This window comes from Protomyctophum bolini (genome assembly GCF_963924005.1).
Source record: "Protomyctophum bolini genome assembly, chromosome: 21".
Classification (NCBI taxonomy): Eukaryota; Metazoa; Chordata; class Actinopteri; order Myctophiformes; family Myctophidae; genus Protomyctophum; species Protomyctophum bolini.
Window position 1 is genome coordinate 5,572,695 of NC_137882.1, and position 25,000 is coordinate 5,597,694.

General features: G+C 47.5%; 1 protein-coding gene across 2 annotated transcripts in view; it reads right to left on the bottom strand.

The window, feature by feature from the left end:
- Window positions 1-25,000, bottom strand: part of zfhx4 (zinc finger homeobox 4) — a 133,303-nt gene that overhangs the window by 4,723 nt on the left and 103,580 nt on the right. For both annotated transcript variants that reach the window (XM_080793507.1, XM_080793508.1), the window contains exons 8-12: window positions 21,770-21,868; window positions 9,067-9,200; window positions 7,264-7,464; window positions 6,457-6,577; window positions 421-5,940 (exon numbers count right to left, since the gene is read on the bottom strand). In XM_080793507.1, the coding sequence (XP_080649633.1) occupies window positions 421-5,940; window positions 6,457-6,577; window positions 7,264-7,464; window positions 9,067-9,200; window positions 21,770-21,868 (6,075 nt within the window). The remainder of the gene's footprint in view (window positions 1-420; window positions 5,941-6,456; window positions 6,578-7,263; window positions 7,465-9,066; window positions 9,201-21,769; window positions 21,869-25,000) is intronic.

The following is a 25,000-nucleotide window of genomic DNA, read 5'->3' on the forward strand; positions in this document are numbered from 1 at the left end:
TTTTGTTATGGATCAAAACTGTCACATGCGCTTTATGCTAATATCATTAAACCAATATGGGAATATAGATATGCCAAACCTATAATAAAGGGAAACGCAATGAAAACAAACAAAACCAATGACATAGATGCAATTGTTAAAGAAAAATCTGAATGATCAATTAACAATCCAATTTAGATGTTAAATTGACATTATGCATGCACTCGAACTGTCAGCACATGATTATTTTCCACATTTTTTCCAATAGTAGAAAAGAGGACTTTCTGCACAAATACCATTGTGATATGGAATGAACAGTAGTAGATAAGAGTGGAATAAAAAATAGTCTTTAAAGTTTTGTGCATGTTATAAAGTTCAGTTCATAAAGCTACTACTCTTTTTTTTTTTTTTTTTTTTTCACCTTTTGTCATACTAACTCACCGGGTGTGTTGGGTGGGAAAACCGGAAGTGACGATGGCCCGTTGACCCCAGGAAGCAGGACTGGCGGTAAGCCAGAGATCCCTGGGTAGCCTGAGGGCAGGCTGAGGCCATGAAGTGCATTGTTGATGTCCACTGTGGTCTGGACGGGCAGCCCCAGTCCTTCGCCGACCTTCTTCATGCGGTCCAGCTCCTGCTGGGCCATCAGCTGGCGGACAGTGGTCGGTGCTAGGTAGTCCTTCTCTCGGTCCACCTGGTTTCCCAGGATCTCTTGCACTTTGGCGATGTGCTGCCGGGAGAAGATGTGGTCACGGACGGACATCCGTGCGGTGTACTTCACACCACACAAAGTACACTCAGGCCTGGGTCCGTCCGGCGAGCCTTGGCTTATCATGAATGGCTTTCCGATGTTTATCTTGAACTTCTTTTCTTTAGCACGGGCGTTCTGGAACCACACCTGGACCACGCGCTTGGGAAGTCCAATCTCGTTGCCCAGCATCTCACATTCTTGCATTGTTGGGGTACGGTAGTCGCTGAAGCAAGCCTTGAGGACTTTCAGTTGCACGTTACTCATCTGAGTCCTGAAACGTTTGTGGCCCGGCCTATCCCCACCACTGCTGGATTTCCCAGACTTGCTGAAGGGGTTTCCCGCTCCGAAGGGACTAGGTGAGCTTGGATCGGCCAGGCTTGAAGATTCACTCATATCATAGCTTTCGTCATACTCTTCATCTCTGTAGCTATAATAAGTGTCATAGTCTTTTCCAGAGAAGCTGAGGGCAGGGCTCACCATGCTGAACTGGAGCCTGTCATCCCCCCCATCAGAACCTGGGGCTGGGTTGCACTTGCCATCCAGTTTGTCCCCTCCATTGGCAGTGAGGCTCTCAACCTCATTGTTGTTGCCCTCGTCTCCAGTCGTAGCATCGCTTATGGCTGTGTTGATCGATGATGTCTCATCAAAGTCCAACTTGAAGTCATAAGGACAGGCCTCTGCAGAATTCATGTTCGCCCCTTCAGTTTCATCACAGTTTTCTGCTTTCACGGATGAAGGGCTGAAGAAGTTTTTTAACTGCGTCTCAGATGGTTTCATTGGTGTTGAGGATGCAGTTGGCAGCTCATATTCCATTGGCTCAGTCTTAGTAGGCAGATGTGGGAACTCAAAGAAATTATATTTATTTGGGCTTTCACCTCTGTCATTGTCTTGATTCATTATTGGGCTTGGTGGCAAACTGAAGCCTGCCTGTTTTGCCTCATGCCAGTGTCTAGACCGTATGTGGCTATCAAGAGCAGATTTTGCCTTGAATAGTGCTCTGCAAAAGGGACATTTCTTGTGGGACTGAGAGGCCCCAATAGCACGGAACTGGCCCTTTCTCTCTCTTGCACGAGTGTTCTGGAACCAAACCTGGACAACTCTCTTTTTCAGGCCGACCTCTCGTGCAATGTGGTCCAGCATCTTCCGCGTGGGGTTCGAGTCCAGTAGGTATTTGTCATAGAGAATCTCCAGTTGTTCTGGTGTGATGGTGGTTCTCAAGCGTTTGTCTCTGTGTTGCTCTTCACTACTGATTGTGCCATCTTTATCAGCAGAGCTTTCGTCTTTGTCGTCAAGTTTCCTCTTCATTGCCCCGGCGCTTGGGGCAGAGGCCAGACCTGAGCTGCTCTGACCAGGCATTTGGGAGAGCGCTCCGGACAGCAGCTGGCTAGCCATGAGGGGATTGTTGGGGTCAAATATCATATAGGGCATATCCATGGGCCGTTCCAGGAACTGTGAATGAAGGAACTGGTTTTGGGCAGCCAGGAAATGCATGTGCTGGTGCTCCTGCCACAGTTCCACGGTAGGGAAGGCGATCTTGCACTGGTCACACTGGTACTGAAGCATCTGGTGAGGGAGGTTGTTTGTGAGCGAGGAAAGGGCCAGTGAGAGGGGGCTTGAGGGCACCGTAGCCGACTGTGGCTGTGAATGTGGTCTTGAACTTTGTGACTGGGGAGGTTTTTGTGGTGGGGGCTGAGGAGTGGAGGCCTTTGACGGTCTGGGGTCTGGCAATGACTTGATAACTGGCGATGGGGCAGTTTCAGTCAGCTTAGGTTTAATTTCAGGGGGAATCTCAGGCTTGGGCGAGGCCTTACCCACGCTGGGCCGCGGAGAAGGCATCAGAGGAGAGCTTGAGCCAGAACTACTGGCTGTTACGTGAGTTTGCTTGGGAGGTTCTGGGGTCGCCTGGCTGGACATGGTAGTGGACTGGTAGTGGCTTAAGCTTTGCTCACCAGTGTCTATAAATTCATCAGAGGTCATCTCCTCCATTCCTTCCTCATCCTCATCCTTATAACATAGCTTCTTCTGGTGAGTGATAAGGTCAAAGATGCGCGGGAACACAATGTTGCACTTTTTACACTGGTACTGCATGTTGCTGGTTCTGATGTAACGTTCATTCGTCAGCTCCTTCTTCTCGCAGTCTTTTGAATCTGCCTGGTTCTCGTAGCTCTTCCTGGCTTTCTGCCGGGCATTCTGGAACCACACCACAATGACTCTGGTCGGGAGGTTGAGCACGGTAGAGAGCTGCTCAATCTCATCATCTTTCGGGTAGGCATTGGTGTCGAAGAAGTCTTGAAGTACCCTTAGCTGGTAATCAGTGAATCTGGTCCTAGAGGACCTCTTGTTCATAGTAGCATCAGTTCTGTAGTATTCAAGTGTGTTATACTGCGTCTCAATTCGTATATCTTCCAAGGTAGTAATGGGAGGGATGCTAAAATTGTAAGGGGAGTCTTTGCTTCGCTGCCGCTCTTTGAAAAGGGTGTTACGGAACCAGTGCTTGATGACTTTCTGGGGCAGGCCAGACTTCTCGGACATCTCTTGAATCTGCTCCTCGTTAGGGGAGTTATTGATATCGAAATGGGCCCGAAGGATCTTCAGTTGGTCGTCAGTGATGCGAGTGCGCGGGCGCTTGAACTGGGACTGGCGGAGGAAGTTTGGGTCGAGGCCGAGCTGCTGCTGGCAGAGCTGCGTGAGGTCTGAAGAGAGGGAGTCCATAGTGGGCATCTGGAGGGCCAGCTGATGGGTCAGTCCAGGATGCCCCACTGACTGCATCATCAGAGGAGACATTTGAGAAAACATTTGGAGATCCATGGGGACAGAGAGCTGCATTTGTGGGGGTGCAGGAGAGGCAGGCGGAGGGGGTGGAGGTGGGGGCGGAGGTGGCTGGGGCTGGGGTGGTGCCTGGTGAGGAGTCTGGTGAGGAGTCTGGTGAGGAGTCTGGTGAGGGGTCTGGTGAGGAGTCTGGTTTGAAACGGGGACAGGTGGTGGTGGTGGGGCCTGTGGGGTTTGTGGTTTGGTCATGGATGTAGAAGGAGGTGGAGTAGCTGTCAAAGGGGCTGGAGCGGGGGGCGGAGGTGGTGGAGGAGGTGGAGGGGGCGGCGGCGGGGTCTCAGGTGATGCAGGGTGTATGGGGTACAGTTTGTCATAGGCCTCCCTGTACTGCTGGGCAAACTTCTCCAGTTCCACGTATGGGAAGAACTGGCTGTGCACATGCTCCTGGTGACTTTTGAGAATGAGCATATTGGAGAAGAGCTTTCCGCACATTCCACATTCAAGCTTATCTGTTTTTATTATGTCGACTTGCTCAACTCCATCTTTGTTCTTCCTCTGGTTTTTCTGTCTGTTTTCATTGTACTGAATGACCAGCTCAAATCCAAAGTTCTCCAAGAGAGCCTTGGCTGCGTTGCCTCGAGCTCCTGAAACAATGCGTGGAGGAGGAATGAGTGGCTCCGAGAACTTTGACTTCTTGTCTTTGCCGTCTTTTCCGCCGTCACATAGTCCGTCGACTCCATTCTCCATCTTGGCTCTGTTCTCCTGTTTCTCCAAGTGGTCCTCAGCCTCCCGGGACATTTGTATCTCAGAGACAAATACAGAGCTGGGCTCAATTTTGGGTTTGTGGGTCTGTGAGAGCTGGTTTTTCTGTTGCTGATGCTGCAACAGGGACGCTTGCTGTTGCTGTTGCTGCTGCTGCTGTTGCTGCTGTTGTTGTTGTTGTTGTTGTTGTTGCTGCTGTTGCTGCTGCTGCTGCTGCTGCTGAGCCTGTTGCTGCGCCTGAACTTGCTGCATCTGATGCTGCTGTTGCATCTGTTGTTTGAGGTCTTCCAGGAAAGACCCGGTGAGGCCGGGCATTCCAAAAGCCGCCGCAGAGTGCAAAGCCATCTCCGGGCTGAGGTTGAACTCTGCCCCCGGTATGTAGAAGGGGAAAAGGAACTGGGGCTGCTGGAACTGCAGCAGTGCCTCCGGGGTCATGGGGAAATGGGGGAAGAAAGCCGGGTTGAGGAACTGCGGCTGGAAGAACGCAGCCTGCTGCTGGAGCTCATGCTGAAGCTGCATCTGCAGCTGGGCTTGGGACTGTGCCGATAGGTGGCTGATACTTGTCTGCGCTGTGGCATGGTCAGTAGTGGCGTTTTGCTTTGTATTGTTGCTGCTGTTACCGTCTTTGGCTTCCACAGTGTTTTCTTTGTTAGTGGAGGGCGTTCCACTTCTAGCAGTGTCCAAGTTGTTGCTGTTCCCTTGTGCAGATGGGGCTGGGCTCTTTGCTGGCACTGGACCACTGATCCCGCTGCTACTACTACTACTACTGCTGCTCATTTCAGTTTTGGCTGTTCTGGCTTTGGTCTGGTGGAGCACGGACCTCATGTGAATCTCCAGTGTAGAGCTTTGGCTGTAGGCGACGTTGCAAATGTTGCATTTGAACGGTTTGTTGTCAACACTGTTGCATGTGTCTTGGGGAACTGGGCTCGAGGCCTCTTGGAGTACCTTCTTCAGCTTGTGTAGATGGGAGACGGAGTTATAGTGGACTAGGAGAATGTTCTTCTGGGTGAAAGACTCCTTGCACACCGTGCACTTGTAAGGACGAGAAGGGTCCAGGAATTTCTCCATGGTGAAGTTGGGCCCCTTTCTGAAGGGAAGGGTCCGTTTTGGCTCCGCTCCCATGTCGTCCAGCAGTGAACTGCTGTCGCTTCCCGTGGGACTGGGTTTCTCCTCCTGGTCCATTTCGTCGTCTTTGTCCAGGTCGTGTTCAAAGGCCTGAGCTTCCTCCAAGGCCCTGGCCTCGCTCTCGGTGATGTCTCCGTTCAGCGGCAGGCTCCCGATGAGCTGCTGCACCTCGGCCTCCGACAGCTCCGGGTGGCCGTTCTCCAGGTGTTTCCTGAGGGCCAGGAATGTCCTGAAGCTGCGCTGGCAGAGGCTGCACATGGTGGCCGCTCTGATGGCGTGGTACTGGGAATGTATCTGAAGCTTCTGCATGGTCTTGAAGGCCAGGCTGCAGTGGTTGCAGCGGTACTTGTAGACGTGCCGGTCGGAGACGGAGAGCTGCTGCTGCTGCTGGAGCCTCTGGAGCTCGCTCACGGGGTCCTGCAGGGCGTCGTGTCCGGGACCACCCGCCCTCTTCCAGTCGGGGCCTTCCGACGCCTCCCTGGGGGGTTTGACTTCTTCAGCCTGAAGGTCCAAATCGTTCTGCTCTCGAGTGTTCAGTTCGTCCTTTGAGCTGTTTCCTAAAACAACAACATAGAACATAGAAGTCAATACAAGCCAAAGGGAAGGTGAAAGAAAAACATCACGTGACCTTGACATTATTATATACTATCAAATCTATTTTCAGTACAAATTCGATCATCAAGTTTTGGATTGGAACCTTTAGTCTCCACTGTGGTAGGAAGGAACTTTACTTCTGTCCCACTTCATAAGCATAGGCTTAACGAGAATAATACTAAAGCTACAGAAAGCCCTAGAATGTTTGGGAGTGAGATTTTCATGTGGATAGTTGATCGTTTTTATATTGTGTCTATTATAAATACATTATTATTATGAATATGTTATTCAAATGAGCTATATATAATCAGCATTCAGGATTCATTAGCATCAACATTTCTGAATAAATTTAAGGTTTAAATATATCCATCTCAACCATTTCAATACTTTTTGATTGATTGATTGATTTGCCTTAGAAAAATGCTTTGGAATTGGAGTAAGTATACTGGGTTGGGTTGCAGACAGTGTGCTGTCCTCACCTTGGATCTTCGCAGAGCCCTCAGACAGAGCAGCAGACGACTCCATCAGAGACAGGGCTTTGTCTGGCCCGGGTGATGGGTGCGTTACATTATTTGGTGTCATCGTGTCAGGTCCAACAACCTATCAAAGGCAAGAGAAAGTCAGAATGATCATCAAAGTGTGCTTAAGATGAATTACGGCGGACAGGTATACGTCTCTCTCAGCCAAAACACGTTCGAGGAACTGTTCTACTTTTCCCCACTTTCTATGTCGCCGGCTCATTTTTGAATGAGCGGACTTGGGCTCCTCGCTCTCAGAGGACGACAACTGTCAAGTTTATGACGGTTTGCCCCGAGGGAGCGGAGCGGGGTCACTGCTTCATGGGACTGTTCAATGTCTGGCCCTCGCCCTGAGCCAGACAGCAGACCGGAGGGAGGACTGGACGGACACCGCCACTAACACAATGACTTCCATTTTTTCATTTCAACATGCACTTCTCAAAAGGACAACTTTTATAAAGCCCAAGACAAGATGCAGTGATTCAGGAGGATTAATGGCACACATACATTTCGTACATTTCCCAATAAGAAGCCCAATATTATCCCATTTTGGACTGAGGCCGATTCTAAAAACGCCTTCTAAATCCTGACCTAAGTTTTCTGAAAAACTTCAAATATGTATATAGCAGCATTATTATTATTTTGTTTCATTTTTGAATACTGTACAGAACCCCAAAAGGGGTTAGGCAGGCACACACGCACACGCACACGCACACACACACACACACACACACACACACACACACACACACTGAGGCTTCCACTCACAGTGAGTATGAGTTTCTCCACACAGTCGGGCGCCACGCTGTGGAGGTGGGTGAGATGCAACTGCAGGTGGATCTTGTTGCTCAGGACGTCCTGGCACAGCGGGCAGCGGATCACCGGCTGCATGGAATGCTGGGACATCACGTGCAGCTGCATGCGGTTGGCATCTTTACTGCTGTAGTTGCAGTAAGGGCACTGCTGCACCTGCATGGAGAAAGTGGGTTTTTATAAATATTTGAACCAATGAAAGGTATTAACAAGAGCTCGTGAAATAAAATAATAACTACATTGGATCCACAGGAACACACGGGTTATGTTTTTCCATTTCCTTGAAAATTAATGGTTTTGGACAGGTTTCTCTGCCTCGACAGTGACGATTATATTAACAGTGACATTAATGCCGAGGAATAAACACGACTAGATCGTAAGGCGGGCAGCCAGGCGGATACAAGCAATGCGTCTCCCTCGCCCCGTTATAGGGTTGGAAAACTTACAACAAATCTGTGGAATTGAGTGGAATTTTTTCCAGGGGCCTTTATTTTACTTTATTGGAGACCCCACATTTAACTACCCAATCACCTCATCCTCCACACATGCCCCATAACCACCCCACCATCCAGACACAAAACGTAGATCAACCCCGTGTTCATGTAATTCACTTAAGTCCCTCAACTCATGCAATTTTATAAGTAGGGACCATGATTGGCTAGGTTTTCTAATCAGTAGATTAAGAGATGACAAAGGTGTGCACCCGCCCAGGCACCGCCTTGCCCTCATTACAGGGAGTACTCTGAACATGGCCGCCTGAACATGGCCGCCTGCCTTCCTCACCACCTGTCTTAATAGAATCCATTTCTGAAATGACTAAGTCCTTCCCCTCCAACGCAGGGCCCCTGCAGAACCCAGACGAGCTAATACTTCATAATCTAATTTAAAAACACATATAATTTAAAGAGATGCAAAAAGGGGAGACAGGCGGGGAGATGGGCTGGGGGGCGAGTCCTAAGGCTAGAGCAGGTATTTCCACTTAAGAACACAAAGGGCTAGCCGCCCGGCCGCCCTGCGCGCCTGATGCTAAAGACTTCTGTCAGGGCAAGGCAAAGGATTGGGGAGCGGTTTAACCCCTTCGCTGGATCCACTGGCGCCAGCGAAAGCTAAATGCTTTGCTTAGCATTTCTTGGTTCTCGGTTTGTTGATAAGCCTCTTTGCCATTAGCTCATCTTTTTTTGCAGACTGGAAAAGGGCTCAGACTTCATTAGTGGACTTCATTAGTGCTTATGGAGGAGAAGCTGCCTCATTAGCCATTAGCCTGGTGTGCCCGTCGACATTAGAACTTTGGTTTAGCTTAAAGCCACTAATTCTAAAGACTTTCACTGTTTTTTGCCATCTGACCAGACTTTTCACAGGTCAGGTAACCTTCAATCCAAGCTTTTTTCCCACTAATTCCACTTATTTGGTGTCAGCTGTGTATATACACACACTGTGTACACTGTGAAATGTTGAAATCTGAGTTCATATACACCCACGCGGTGAATTGTACCGAGACATTTGTACTGGGGCAATTTAGGGGAAGTGCCCAGTTAGGGAGAATTACAATTTGTGCATTTAAATATCACCTGCTGGCTGTACGTGCCTTGCTCAGGGGCGTCTCAGCAGTGATCTGGGGTGAAACAGCTGTAACTAATAAAGCCAGTGGGGATCAAGCGTGTATGCCCTCATGAAGCAATTAGCCATACCATTCTCCAACCATCAGTACCCGACACTGTAACATAATTCAGCTCTTGTATTTTTCTCGGTCTCCTTTACCTGCTCATTAGCAGAGGTCTTCACCTCAGCCGACTTGGGCCTTTTGGGAGGGCTGTCAATCTGTTGGTCTGGCAGAAGAGAGCGTTTGGTCATAGCATTGGATCCGGGGCCATCTTTAGACAGCGCATTCACTCCTAGCAGGAGAGAGAGAGAGAGAGAGAGAGAGAGAGAGAGAGAGAGAGAGTTAAAGTCGTACTCTGGCATCAGTCATTTTAGTAGTCTTTTTGGCGACACCCCTGGTAGCTCCCTCGCCATTACAGTGTCCGTTTATGGTCCGTTGGAAATGCGATGATACCCATAATTCAGTTTGAAATGCGTGCACATTTATGTGAAATGGGCATTGTGGAAAAATAGATAGCGGCGAAGGATCGCATGAAAGATAACTTCCGAGAAAGGTCGCACAGTATGACCTTATAGCGATTTGTTAATAGAATTGAGCATTATTCTGCCATGTTCTTTAATTTTTTACAAATTGGTACAGTGTTAGTGCCCGAGGAAAACAACCCCATTAGGTCCATGCAGCGTGTTTGAATAGAGAGAGAGAGAGAGAGAGAGAGACGTGACTCAATGTTATAGTATCCCATAGTTCATACATACTGGATGTATGAACTAGTGTTAAAAAAAATAGAGATATTTTATTTATTTAAATGTGACATAATTATGAATGTGCATTCACCCTCGTTGACATGGCGTCCCTATGTGCATGACAAAACCACTGAAAAACAAACACTACAAAAGACCCCCCACACACACAACGTAATGGTAAACACGTCCGGCGAATTAGCATTCAGTGAGACTTGGGGGGGTGGAGGGGGGGGGGGGTTGGTGATTTGAGGAATTATTTGACACCTAGACAATCCCAGACACGGGGCAGGAACATGGACTGGTATTCTTCACATTGGTGTAAAACGGAGCTCTTTCTCTTTTTTTGGTTGCCCCGAGGACATGTGAAAATGTGAGGGAAAAATTCAAGGCAGTCTCATTATCACAGCACGACATGCATTAAATGTTATGGTAATATTATACACTTCATTAGTTCATATACATTTCCCCAGCCGCCTAAACAACCCTCTCTGTCTGCGCTGGATGCTAAATTTCCGCCGCTTGGTCACGGCTGGTGGTATACGGTAGCGGCAAGAAGCAGAATGTGTGTGTGTGTGTGTGTGTGTGTGTGTGTGTGTGTGTGTGTGTGTGTGTGTGTGTGTGTGTGTGTGAGTGTGAGACGTTAACAGCGGGGCTCAATGCGTACAGAGATCAGCCTCTGGTTGTATTTAGTAAATGCTGCAGCCACTGATAAATCTTTCATTAGCCTCATCCTCAGATACGAGCCGAGCAGCCCTGCTATGCTCTGCCACTGCAATTTAGCCACTCTGCACAACACAAACACATAGCAACAGCAGCTCTCTCCCTCCTTCCTCGGTCTGTCTGTCTGTCTGTGTGTGTGTGTCTCTCTCTCTCTCTTCCTCCCTCTCTGTATGTCTGTCTCTCTCTCGCTCTAGCCCCTAACACCCTCCCCACACACACGCACACACACTCTGCCCCCTCTCGTCTGGTCACTCAAGGCAATATTGCGAGCCTCACTCTTGCGAGTCAACGCTTCACGCTAGATGCACAAATGGGGGGAGAAAAAAAAAGGAGGAAATCAAAGCAGTGATACATGAGGGGAGGGGGGGGGGTGTATTTCATATTATTCTGTGGTCCGTGTTTGTACTCGGCGCATATCAATTCCTCTGGCCCGTTCATGCATTTTAATTCTGTTGCATTAAGTAGGCGTTCCACTTATTTTATTTGTAATCCCCCATATCTGCAGCCTGAAATATTGGCCTGTCAAGGAAAGTGACAGAGAGAGGGAGGGAGGGAAGAAAGGAAGGACGGACGAAAGAAAGAAAGAAAGAAAAGGGGGGTGCACACTCACACACACACACACACCACACACACACACACACACACAAGGGCACAATGTGAATTTCCAAGAACATCCGAGAATTGCACTGCAGCTCAGCTCAGAATAGCGAGGTAATCTCGTCTCCTGCTGCATGTGATGGCCCCTGCAGAGCTGGTGTGTGTGTGTGTGTGTGTGTGTGTGTGTGTGTGTGTGTGTGTGTGCGCGTGCGTGTATGTGCATGTGCATGTGTGTCACGTCCACTGTTGTGTCAGACTTTGCACGACAGGTCCCTGAAACCATATTGGTCAGCCGGGTCGGGCACGGGCGCTCTCCGGCGTCACACCACCTGACATTTCCCCCCCGGCTGAGCCCGCCTCCCGCTTTTGTGATTATGAAACCATTTCTAATTTCAACTTTCAATGTTTGCCTTCATCTTCCAGTCAATTTGCAACTAAATTACATCCCTGCGAAAAAGGAGACGAGGCGATTGTCGGACAAGAGGCTCGCAAACACATTTACAATGAGGCAGGGAGAGAACCCCTCGCACATCAGCATTGATTACTGTCATATCCAATGTAAATGTGTGTTTGCGCAGTGCGTGCGGCGCAAGCGAGTGTGTGTGTGTGTGTGTGTGTGTGTGTGATGCTGAACACACAGAGTCCTTCTGGTCTTCGACCTACTGCTTTCATCAACACTTATGACACTCGAGCGGAGGAAAAACAGTCGGGTAACCTTGAAATGTTGAGAGAGCCGTTCTCTATATCGCCACTTAGGAGCTTTAAGTGGCGACTCCCCAGCGTGACTCATAAAGTCATTTCAAGGCATAGAAATGCAGTCAGAAATTAAAATAAAAAACATATTAAAAGAAAGAAAACGTAAAAACGACCGAGGATATAGTCTGATATAAACAAACACCAACGGCTGCTATATAAAAGACAACATGGCATCTATCTGTAAGATCATAAGAATGAAATATTCAGGAGATACATGTTTCTTTTCCCCGTGGTGTTCGTATTTTCATGCAGCATCGCTTTGAAGGGGGTGTAACAGTTACTCGAACTAATCGATTTAACAGATTATAAAAATGTATCAATGATTGATTTGAGGGTGGGGCGAAGAGGGTGAAAATAGAAAAAATATAGACGATCTAGAATGTCTGCTATTGCTGTTTCTATTGAGACACTGTTGTACCACGACGTATGAACAGGACATACGCAGTTAAACCTTGTATGTCCAAAAGCGTTCCTTTTTTTATTATTATTTTAAAATAATGGGCCGTGGCTCAGCGGTCCAGGCACCTTGTCTGGTAATCCAGTCTGGCAGTGTGCCGCGGGTTCGACTCCCGATCCCGACGGCCTTTACTGCATGTCTCTCCCCCATCTCTCCCCCCATTTCCTGTCAGCCTACTGTCTGTCCCTCCATAAAAAAATATATAATAAAAAGCCACAAAAAAAACAGCCAAGATCTGCCATTTTCACTACTACTGTGCGACACTCTTGTGTGACAAAGTAAGCCGATTTATGAATAAATTGGAAATAATGGAGATACAAGATTTCTGCCCGACAGCAACCATATGTAGGAGAGAATGAACAACAGAGATGGAGAACAAGAGACTCTCCTGACATTTCTCTCCTTTGTCTACCAGTCTGTAATGACCCCCCCCCCCCCCCTGTCCTCTCCTCTCCTACCACCTTCCCTCCATCCCTCGGTGGTGGTGATGGTGCTGGCTAGCTGCAGCCCAGTGAAGCCAGCTGACGCCCCCAACCCCCCCTCCCCCCCCCCCCCCCACACACACACACACACACACAAGCAATGACAAATGTGTGCATGCGGCAGGACCTTGCTTGATTAGATAAATCAAAAGGTGATTTATGACAGTCAACCCCTTTGCATTGCAGAGGGACGCGAGCTGCACACTCGCCACCCATCTTTATTTGCAACTGTCAAACGGCGTTTAGGGTGGGGGGTTGGGGGGTGTGGGCTGCGAGTACATGCACACACACACGCATACACACACACACACATAGTGTAGGTAGATATATAGAGAGGTGGAATGAGAGAGAGAGAGACAGAGGCGGGGGCGATAGAGAGTTGTAGTGTAGATTTTCTCAACACCTCAGGAGGATTTCGGCCCCAAATTCTTCCTCAAAAGGCAGAATGAGGGGCCGACAATAGCATTGGCGCTAATGGTTTCCCCCGCAGAACCTATTTTAGAATCTTGCCACTTTTGTGTCTTAACACATTTTGTACATAACACGTCCTGAAACGTCATAAGGATTGGAACCGAGAGGTGCCTTAGACGTCTGTGGACGTCCTAGCGACGTCCAAACGACGCGGGGCGAGATAATAATATTCAGAATAATTACTTCTTTTTTTTTTGGCATTTCGCTTTTCGCTTGCCGTATGCTAACGCTCTGTGAAACTATTAGCTTGTCATTGACTCCCATGTTAGCGCGGCGGAAAGAATGACTCGTATCTCCTCATCCAGGGCGCTCTCCGTGGTGATGAATGGATCGATATGCTGGCGCTGCGTTTCTGCTCCTCATCCGTCTCTCCCGCAAAATATGAACTCTTTTTGTAGCGTATATAAATATATTAAGATGATCGGAGATTGTGATGGCACTTTGTCAGTCAACTTTTTTAAGAAAGTATTTCCGGTTCATGGCTTTCAAAATGGAAGCGATCACTACTCTGGCGATTACTCCGGCGCAAGCAACGCCTTTATTTTGATGCAGTTCCGGTACTAAATGTGTTAAAGGGTAAGCCATTTTGTGCAGACCACAACGCACAAGCAAATGAGTTTTTCACACAAACAAGCACATCATGGAATGGCCCCTATCTCTCCCTCTGTGTACGACACGACTCCACAGCGAATAAAACCACATAATCACGAGTAAACCTTTTTTGAGTGAGCCATCCAAACGGAGAAATCAAATCGCGCTTGCCATCATTTTCTAATTTAGTTCTTTACAGTCAGCCGGTGCCTAACCTAGACCGTGTTTCCGTTCCTGACATTTCAAGAAAGAAAATAAAATAGAAGACAAAAAAAACACAAATATCGTTGCTGTCCTTGACAAGTAACAAGTTTTTGGACATTCGAGGTTTCCATCCAACAGCGACAAAATGGAAGAGAGAATAGAAGGAGAGGAGGAAGAAAAAAAAGAAAAACAACAAAAAAACAACTGTCAATTAAAATAGGAGCAGGCAGGGTGGCTGCAGCTTTGGATTTAGTATTCAATTTAGCTGTCCTGAGCCCTGGCAGACTAGCTAAGGTTACGAAGCAGTAAATCTAAGGGAGGGAAGCTGGCCAGAGCGGGGCCGGCGGACGAGGGAGGGCCGACCGAAGCAATGATTTACTGGCCTGCTGCTCCGAGGTTACGCATTAGGCTGACCCCCGGTCACCTGATAACATTACAACGCCACTCTCTGGACCCCCAAACTCCCACGGAACCACTCAGCACAGCAACAGAGGGCCCGCCGCGTCCCCTACAGCCTGAGGGGAGGGAAGGGGGTGAGAGCCGGGGAGGAGAGGAGAGGGAGGGAGGGAGGGACCGGCGAGACACAGCATAGCGAGCCAGGGAGAGAATATGACACAGAGAGAGAGAGGAGGGGGAGAGAGAGAGAGAGAGAATATGACATACACAGAGAGAGAGAGAGAGAGAGCTAAACAAAACGTGCTTGTTACAGCCGTCTGCCGTTTTCTGAGGGGCCCTTTCTGGTTCCCTGTGCTTCCGCCTGGCGTTATAATGAGAGATAAACACGAGCGAGGCCTTTGTCACATTTTGACAAATCGTCGGAGACGTCCGACAAGGCCCGTCATTACAGGAAACACAACACATGCACACAGAAAAGAATGGCTGCAGGCGTGTCATTAAATATGCTAATATCTTTCATGTATTTTAATCTCATCTGGTGGGGGGGGGGGGGAGCCCCCTCGTTTCAAATCGGGGGGAAGTGTGCCTGATGGGTGCAGGGAGGTGAATACAAATATTGTGGAGGCGAACGAAACGAACGAACGAATGGGGCTAATCTGGAATATTCAACAATCTTGATCTTGTTTGCATGCCATTCCATTTCAGCCTCGCCGGCCTCTCTTATCTGCACGATTGGAAATTGTGCACGAAATTAATACATTATTTGCATTATTTGGCTGTGTGGGAACAATGAGTAATTTCCTTTGCTAATTTGAAGCAGGTAGAGATCTCTGTAATTTCCTTCAGGCTGTCTTTGACAGGCTCATTTCCATGCCGGGGCCTTTTTGTTTGGTTGGTTATTTATAAGAAACGAACACGGGGCCCCAGAGCTATATGGCGGCGTGGTGACATGCACAGTCTACACGTTACAGCACAAAGCTATCTGGAAGTAATACACATCAGGGACATTTGCATGGGAAATCTAACATGGATTATAATTAACCCATTCTGACCTGAGATCAGATTCATGCGAGGTTTCCACTAGGACACACACTGGTCTGATGAACCCATTCTGACCTGAGATCAGATTCTAAAAATGTCAGTCGTTCTTCGAATTTTTCAAAAATAGCAGACCTACAAGCTCGTAGCGCGCCACTCGGTGGCGCGCTATGAGCTTGTAGATCTGCTATTTTTCAATAGCTAAAGCATAACATGATGCTGACACCAAAACGGGTTCCCGTTCAGAATGGGTTAATCTAACGTGACACGGGATTAAAAAAAAATAGACAATGTAAATGAAGCGAGGGGGAAAAGCCTGTGTCTCTCCGGACCCCTCCGATATTCTCTCTCTCTCTCTCTCTCCCTCTCTCTTGGCGATGAAGTGCACAAAATACACTGCTCACTTGGTCACAGTGTAATCCCCTTCCCCAGAGATACACACACACACACACACACACACACACACACACACACACACACACACACACACACACACACACACACACACACACACACACACACACACACACACACACACACACACACACACACACACACACACACACACACACACACACACACACACACGTATGTTTCATCCTATAGAGATTTGGAGAATGGGGTCGGAGACGCTAAGTCTCCCTACTTTAAGCTGAAAAACAAAGAGCAACAACAACAAAAAGGCCATGTTCTGATGCTAACGCTATAGCCTAGCATAACAAAGCTAACTCCACGCCACACATACGCACGCACACACACACACGCACAAGCACATGCACACGCACACACACACACACACACACACATCCCTGCATTTAACTTCCTCAAACCCAGAGGTGGGAACTTGAAGCATCCAAGTAGCTTTACTGTACTTACTTTATTTTTTTATTTTTTACATTTTTATCCCACGATTGTGCTACCCATTTTTTCACCCAGTGTCAATTATCTAATGTAATTCAGGGCGCTACACACTTCCTCTGCCAACTGGGAGACAATGTGGAGACCAGGATAACTGTATGTTTTTTGGGGGGATATAGGCTATACCTACAACCCACAACGTGTTGTGAGCTTGTATGTAGATGTTTCGAAAATGTTTGACACATTTTGAAATAGATACCGTTTTCTCAATGGCAAAATGTACAACGAACGTGATGGGGCTTTCATAATCTAAATGTATTCTGATGCCAATACTTTTTAGATACACATGCCTGTTACTTGTAACAACTTCTATAATTCCATTTATATTGTGATACTGATACTGAAACATCCTCCGTGTATACTTCCTACACCACTATTCAAAGCTCTTTCAATCCTAAACCTCACCAGTACTGTTACAACCACTCCATCTACCCACCACACTGTTACAACCACTCCATCTATACCACCACACTGTTACAACCACTCCATCTATACCACCACACTGTTACAACCACTCCATCTATACCACCATACTGTTACAACCACTCCATCTATACCACCACACTGTTACAACCACTCCATCTACCCACCACACTGTTACAACCACTCCATCTACCCACCACACTGTTACAACCACTCCATCTACCCACCACACTGTTACAACCACTCCATCTACCCACCACACTGTTACAACCACTCCATCTACCCACCACACTGTTACAACCACTCCATCTACCCACCACACTGTTACAACCACTCCATCTACCCACCACACTGTTACAACCACTCCATCTACCCACCACACTGTTACAACCACTCCATCTACCCACCACACTGTTACAACCACTCCATCTACCCACCACACTGTTACAACCACTCCATCTATACCACCATACTGTTACAACCACTCCATCTACCCACCATACTGTTACAACCACTCCATCTACCCACCACACTGTTACAACCACTCCATCTACCCACCACACTGTTACAACCACTCCATCTACCCACCACACTGTTACAACCACTCCATCTACCCACCACACTGTTACAACCACTCCATCTACCCACCACACTGTTACAACCACTCCATCTACCCACCATACTGTTACAACCACTCCATCTACCCACCACACTGTTACAACCACTCCATCTACCCACCACACTGTTACAACCACTCCATCTATACCACCACACTGTTACAACCACTCCATCTACCCACCACACTGTTACAACCACTCCATCTACCCACCACACTGTTACAACCACTCCATCTACCCACCATACTGTTACAACCACTCCATCTACCCACCATACTGTTACAACCACTCCATCTATACCACCACACTGTTACAACCACTCCATCTACCCACCACACTGTTACAACCACTCCATCTACCCACCACACTGTTACAACCACTCCATCTACCCACCACACTGTTACAACCACTCCATCTACCCACCACACTGTTACAACCACTCCATCTATACCACCACACTGTTACAACCACTCCATCTATACCACCACACTGTTACAACCACTCCATCTATACCACCACACTGTTACAACCACTCCATCTACCCACCATACTGTTACAACCACTCCATCTACCCACCACACTGTTACAACCACTCCATCTACCCACCATACTGTTACAACCACTCCATCTACCCACCACACTGTTACAACCACTCCATCTACCCACCACACTGTTACAACCACTCCATCTACCCACCACACTGTTACAACCACTCCATCTACCCACCACACTGTTACAACCACTCCATCTACCCACCACACTGTTACAACCACTCCATCTATACCACCACACTGTTACAACCACTCCATCTATACCACCATACTGTTACAACCACTCCATCTACCCACCACACTGTTACAACCACTCCATCTACCCACCATACTGTTACAACCACTCCATCTACCCACCACACTGTTACAACCACTCCATCTACCCACCACACTGTTACAACCACTCCATCTACCCACCACACTGTTACAACCACTCCATCTACCCACCATACTGTTACAACCACTCCATCTACCCACCACACTGTTACAACCACTCCATCTACCCACCACACTGTTACAACCACTCCATCTATACCACCACACTGTTACAACCACTCCATCTACCCACCACACTGTTACAACCACTCCATCTACCCACCACACTGTTACAACCACTCCATCTACCCACCATACTGTTACAACCACTCCATCTACCCACCATACTGTTACAACCACTCCATCTATACCACCACACTGTTACAACCACTCCATCTATACCACCATACTGTTACAACCACTCCATCTATACCACCACACTGTTACAACCACTCCATCTACCCACCACACTGTTACAACCACTCCATCTACCCACCACACTGTTACAACCACTCCATCTACCCACCACACTGTTACAACCACTCCATCTACCCACCATACTGTTACAACCACTCCATCTACCCACCACACTGTTACAACCACTCCATCTACCCACCACACTGTTACAACCACTCCATCTACCCACCACACTGTTACAACCACTCCATCTACCCACCATACTGTTACAACCACTCCATCTACCCACCACACTGTTACAACCACTCCATCTACCCACCATACTGTTACAACCACTCCATCTACCCACCACACTGTTACAACCACTCCATCTACCCACCATACTGTTACAACCACTCCATCTACCCACCACACTGTTACAACCACTCCATCTACCCACCATACTGTTACAACCACTCCATCTACCCACCACACTGTTACAACCACTCCATCTACCCACCATACTGTTACAACCACTCCATCTATACCCGCCGCCACGACATGAAGGTGATCCTGATAATAAATTACCGGCGGGAAAAAAAGGAATAAAAACTAAAGGAGAGAGAGAGAGAGAGAGAGAAATGAATTAGAATACATTTCCACTTTACAGCCTTATAAACGTATTCGTGATATCTGATAAACGAAACAAAATGGGGGTTTGAAAAAAAAAACGTAGGGGGTGGGTGGGGGGTATAGAAGAGAAACCTGAACCCTTCTCCCTTCTTGTTCTTTTTTTTCCCTCCTTCTCCCCTCCATTTTCCCCATCTCTCTCTCTCTCTCAGATTGTCTATTTGCATGTGTGTGCCGCGCGGCGCGGTGTTAAATGACGCAGGCGGTAATATGCGGAGGGTAAATGCATGGACGCCGCCCCCCCCACCACCCCCCCACCCCCCCCCCCACCAGTCCTCCGCCGTCAGACAGGGGCCTGTCGGAGAGATAGAGCTAAAAGATAGATGACTACCTTAACTAATAGGACCCAGTCTCACTCAGCTCTGATTCTGCCTCATTGAGTCTCACATTATGGAGAGATAGGTATGATGGGGGGGGGGGGGGGGGGGGGGGGGAGAGAGAGGGAGAGGTGGAGAATGTATGGGGGGGGGGGAGAGAGAGAGAGAGAGAGAGAGAGAGAGAGAGAGAGACCCTTGCATGCAATATTCATCTCCAGCCATGGATTTCCATCTCATACATAAAGAGAGCATATGAATTCTTATTTGGGTAAATCAAATATAACACCATGCCAGGGCTATCCTGACCACAGTCTAGCTGTAGGGGCAATATGTTTCCTGCACACACACACACACACACACACACACACACACACACCCCTCAAGTCTTGGACATGATGTTGCCCCTCTCTCTCTCTCTCTCTCTGCTTATACACATTACCAGATGCAGAATTATTACAGAATATAAATGGTCACACACACACACACACACACACACACACACACACACACACACACACACACACACACACACACACACACACACACCTCTCTATTCTATTGCACTCTCCCTCATATATTGACCAGTTTAATTTAAGTTTAATTAAATTTAGACAGCATGTTATTATTATATTCTTTAGACCGATGCTAGCTATAGGTTCTTGGTTTAGCTATGATGATCACATAGTTTACTGAGGCGCTGTACACCGTCTCTCTGCATTTGATGCGTGCGTTTATACCTTGTGAGTCGAGTGTCTGATAAATTTAAATGGTACAATTATAATATCTTCCTGTTGTATTATCACACTGTGCTACTGTTACGTTGAAGAAGCACAGCACATAGCGAATGTGACTCGTGAACCTCTCTGGCGACGGGTCAGAGAGACCGGCCGACAATTAGAGGATGGATTGAGCAGGGGAGAGAGAAAAAGAAACAAGAAGGGCGGGGAAGAGCGATGGAAGGTGGAAAGAAATAAAAACTAATTTCAAGGGTTGCAGAGATGCTGTGCAATATTAGAAAAACATATACACAACCCCCCCCCCCCCCCCCCCTCCTCTCCCTCCACACACACACATACACAGTCCTTGTCTAATCCCGCGCTTATGAAAAATTAATATGTCATCGGAGAGGGCACAAGAACGAGAAAGATTAATGCAAGGCGCTTATAAATTACAAGCACGCAAACTGATTTGATTAAAAAATAATCCGGGGCCTGGACACTGGCTGGTAATATCCACAGCCCTCCAACTCATCCCTCGCTCTTTCTCCCCTTCATTTCATTTCACTTCATTTTTTATTTTTCATTGTCTGCTCTATTGCTCTTTACTCTCTCTCTCTCTCTCTCTGTCAGATGGAAACGATTAAAGCAGGTCACATGGAGGCTAGTCAGCAGCGTACACGCGCACGCACACACACAAGAGAGAGAGAGAGAGAGAGAGAGAGAGAGAGAGAGAAGAAAGAGAAAGAGAGAGAGATGAAAGACTACCTGAATGGAGGGAAGCGTGTTTGGTGTGTGTGTGTGGTGTGTGTGTGTGTGTGTGTGTGTGTGTGTGTGTGTGTGTGTGCGCGTGGTGTACTAAACTCGTGAGGGCCAAATATCCCCATAAGTATAATAGAATTTGAGAAGTCAACATTTTCCTGGTCCTCGCAAGATGGTCGTTTTAAATATTTGGTTAGTTAGACATACAATTGGTAAAGGATTCAGGGTTAGGGTCAGAGTTTTGGATTAGGCGTAGTTAGGATGAAAGTTAGTACTCATTTATACATAATTGATACCTCAATCACTACTTTCTCTGTGGATGTACTCTACTGAGCTTTATCCAATATGTTTTGCACTGTATTTATATTGTAGTGTACATATACATATTATCACTGACACATTGAGTACAATGGACCACAATGGAAACAAGCCCCATGGGGCTTTTGCGTCATCCTTTTAAGCATAATCTTTGACTTTACCGTTCTTCAATCAACCAATGAACCTGTGTCACACACATACAGGATCTACACGCTTGTATATCATGTTATTTTCAGTATTTTCACAAATGTGAGGTGTGTACGTGTGTGCGTGCGTGTGTACATGTGTGTGTGTGTGTGTGTGTGTGTGTGTGTGTGTGTGTGTGTGTGTGTGTGTGTGTGTTGTGTGTGTGTGTGTGAGTCGTGCGTGCGTGTTGTACATACGGTCAATTCTTTTGCTTTCCACCAGGTCTCGGTCAGCCATGTTCGGTCCACTCCTGGAGGAAGAGCGAGGATGACACTCACTGTCTTCACCCATGTCCTCTGAAAAACACATACAGGAAAGAACTACATTAACCACAATGCCTCAACGCCTTCACTCGTGTCCTCTGAAAAACACATACAGGAAAGAACTACATTAACCACAATGCCTCACCGTCTTCACCCATGTCCTCTGAAAAACACATACAGGAAAGAACTACATTAACCACAATGCCTCACTGTCTTCACCCCAAGAACCCCATGAGCGTCAGGGGAAACATTGAAGCCGCCCCACTCTACTGGCCAAAGCTGGCACTGCAGGCGGGCGGTTTTGCCCATGCATTTAGCACGAGCAAAAGAGCACGCAGCCGGGGGTTTAACCGATTCAGGCGCGTTCAGGCGAGTTAGCACTTCCACATTTTGGACAACAAACGTTTGGTGTCCAAATCAAGAAAATGTGTTAGTAGAGCAGAGCAGAGCGTTCTACCGGGTCCTTCAAACGCCACTGAGCAACTTCCATTGAAATGAATAGTGGAGGAGGGGCTGTCCGCTCTCTAGATTACGTATAACTATATGCTTCACCCTCTGAAAAACACATAAAGGAAAGAACTACATTAACCACAATGCCATCTGCACCAAATCTCTGCCAAACAAAAAGCTACAGTATACAGTATGTTACCCACCAGTTATGAACATGGATGCTGGGGTTCAAGTGGTGATATTTCCCAATAGTGTAATTTCATAACAGTCTGATGTGGGCTACACTCTTAACAGTCCAATCGGAACCAATCAGAACAAATAAGACTGATAACGGTTAAGGCCTCAATCTGATCACATTCACAGCGACACTATTCCACCAACGTTCTATGAGCGCTCTATGATGCACAACAGCTATAACGCAGGTCGGCAGAGAGATGTGACTAAATAAATACCCATCTATATGCATGCATGTACCCACAAACAACCCCCCCCCCCCCACACACACACACACACACACACACACACTCATATACTAGCATCTCTATTCTTTTTAGCCGATTGGCCAGCCAGCCCATCTCCAAAGGTTCAACCCCTTGTTTGATAATTCTGTGTGTCTGCACTGTTCTGCCAGTGGATTAATGTGTGTGTGTGTGTGTGTGTGTGTGTGTGTGTGTGTCACACAGCGTGCCATAAATGTGTATGTCAGTACGTGAATGTGTGTGTGTGTGTGTGTGTGTGTGTGTGTGTGTGTGAGTGTGTGTGTCTCTCTCGAACACTAATCCTAGCCGAGCTTCAGCGCTCTCTTTCATCCAGCCATCATTTGTCTCCGGCAGGCCTGATGTCACTGTGTAATGAATTTTGAGCAGTCTGAGAGAGGCCAGATAACCAGGCATGAGCGCGCACACAGACACACACACACACACACACACACACTCCATCTCAGGGTGAGCACACTCACACATACACACACGCGAAATCAAACCCTCACACACACAAGCCTCACATCACTCACACACACACACACACACACAGTCAAAGGCATTCAAAATTTCATCTTTTTTAAAAGGAGGACCCCCCCCCCCTCCTTGTGTGTGTGTGTGTACGTAGGTGTGCATTTGTGTTGGAATATGGTTATTAAGGTGGGGCAGATTGATGAGCACAGCTCTTTTGAACACACACACACGCGCGCACGCACACACACACACACACACGCACACACACACACACACACACACACACACACACACACACACAACACACACACACGCACACACAGAAATCATGCAAAGGGGGCCATTGAGGTCAGCCCCATTTGCATACAATCACTTTGGCCATTGTGTGGCGAGCATAAGGGGGTCTGCCAGTCCCCCCCCCCACCCCCCCCTTAAAACCAAACCCCGCCCCGATCCCGGAAACATGATATGATTAACCCTTTCTCATTCCACTGCACACAGCAAACGCGCTCACAATCAAGGGAACAGACGTGCAAAAGCAAAACACAAACAAACACACACACACACACAGAAACATGCACGGACAGTCGGACACACTGACACACACATAATGTACACACACACACACACACACACTGACATCGTTGCTTTAAGCGGCAACACATTAAGTGCACATTATATACAGCATGAAATTTTCATAGCAGATGCTGGGAAGTGATTGAGGAGAGAAACTGGAGTTGTGAGTGTGCGTGCGCTGGTTTTTTTTCTACATATCGTCCCGTGCTTGTGTGAGTGATCCATGTTTTGTGCATACAATCTACATTGGTGTGTGTGTGTGTGTGTGTGTGTGTGTACGTGTGTGTGTGTGTGTGTGTGTGTGTGTGTGTGTGCGTGTGTGTGTGTGTGTGTGTGTGCTGATGTTTTATTAATACATGGGTGACAACGGGGATGAAATATCTGCTGTCAGCCCTGCGCGCCCAGGCTGCAGAAATTGCAATTTTCACTGCTGCTGCTCCTGCTGCAGCGTCCATCTCTGTATTTTAATTCAACCAGGAGAGAGGACACCGTGCGTGCGTGCGTACGTACGTACCGGACATGTGTGCGTGCGTGTGTGTGTTATAATTCCTCCACTGAAGTTTTGTTCAATGCCAAGGGAAGACAAACAATGCATATTGAAGACCATGTTTCTGACAGAGAGAGAGAGAGAGAGAGAGAGAGAGAGATAGAGAGAGAGAGAGAGAGAGAGAGACAGACAGACAGACAGACAGACAGACAATAAGGGGTATACTCTCAAACGGAGGTGGAAATAAAAAGTCTCGAATATGTCATTTGCAGCAAGGTTATACAGCAATGTCTAAAATGGAAATGAAGAAAGAATAAGCGCAGTGAAAGGAAGGGCGAGGAAAAAGTCTTCCGTTCATTTTCCTTTGTCATCGTCTGGCTTCATCTTCCCACCCCAGCAGCACACCCAACCCACCTCTCTCTCTCCCTCTCCCTCTCTCTCTCTCTCTCTCTCTCTCTCATATATAAGAGCACACACAGTAGTGCAGTTTAAGATTCAACCACAAGGTGTATCCTTCTGTAATGTAAGAAGACCAGCAGCAACAAACAAAACGTTATATTTCCAGTAGCGTGAATACAGTGAAAGTTGGAGTATACACGATTACATCAAATCTATTTCCATTCCACAACCTCGGCATTTATAGCATACACACACTTATCCAAGAGTGACTGACAATAAGCAAGGTATATAAACACATAC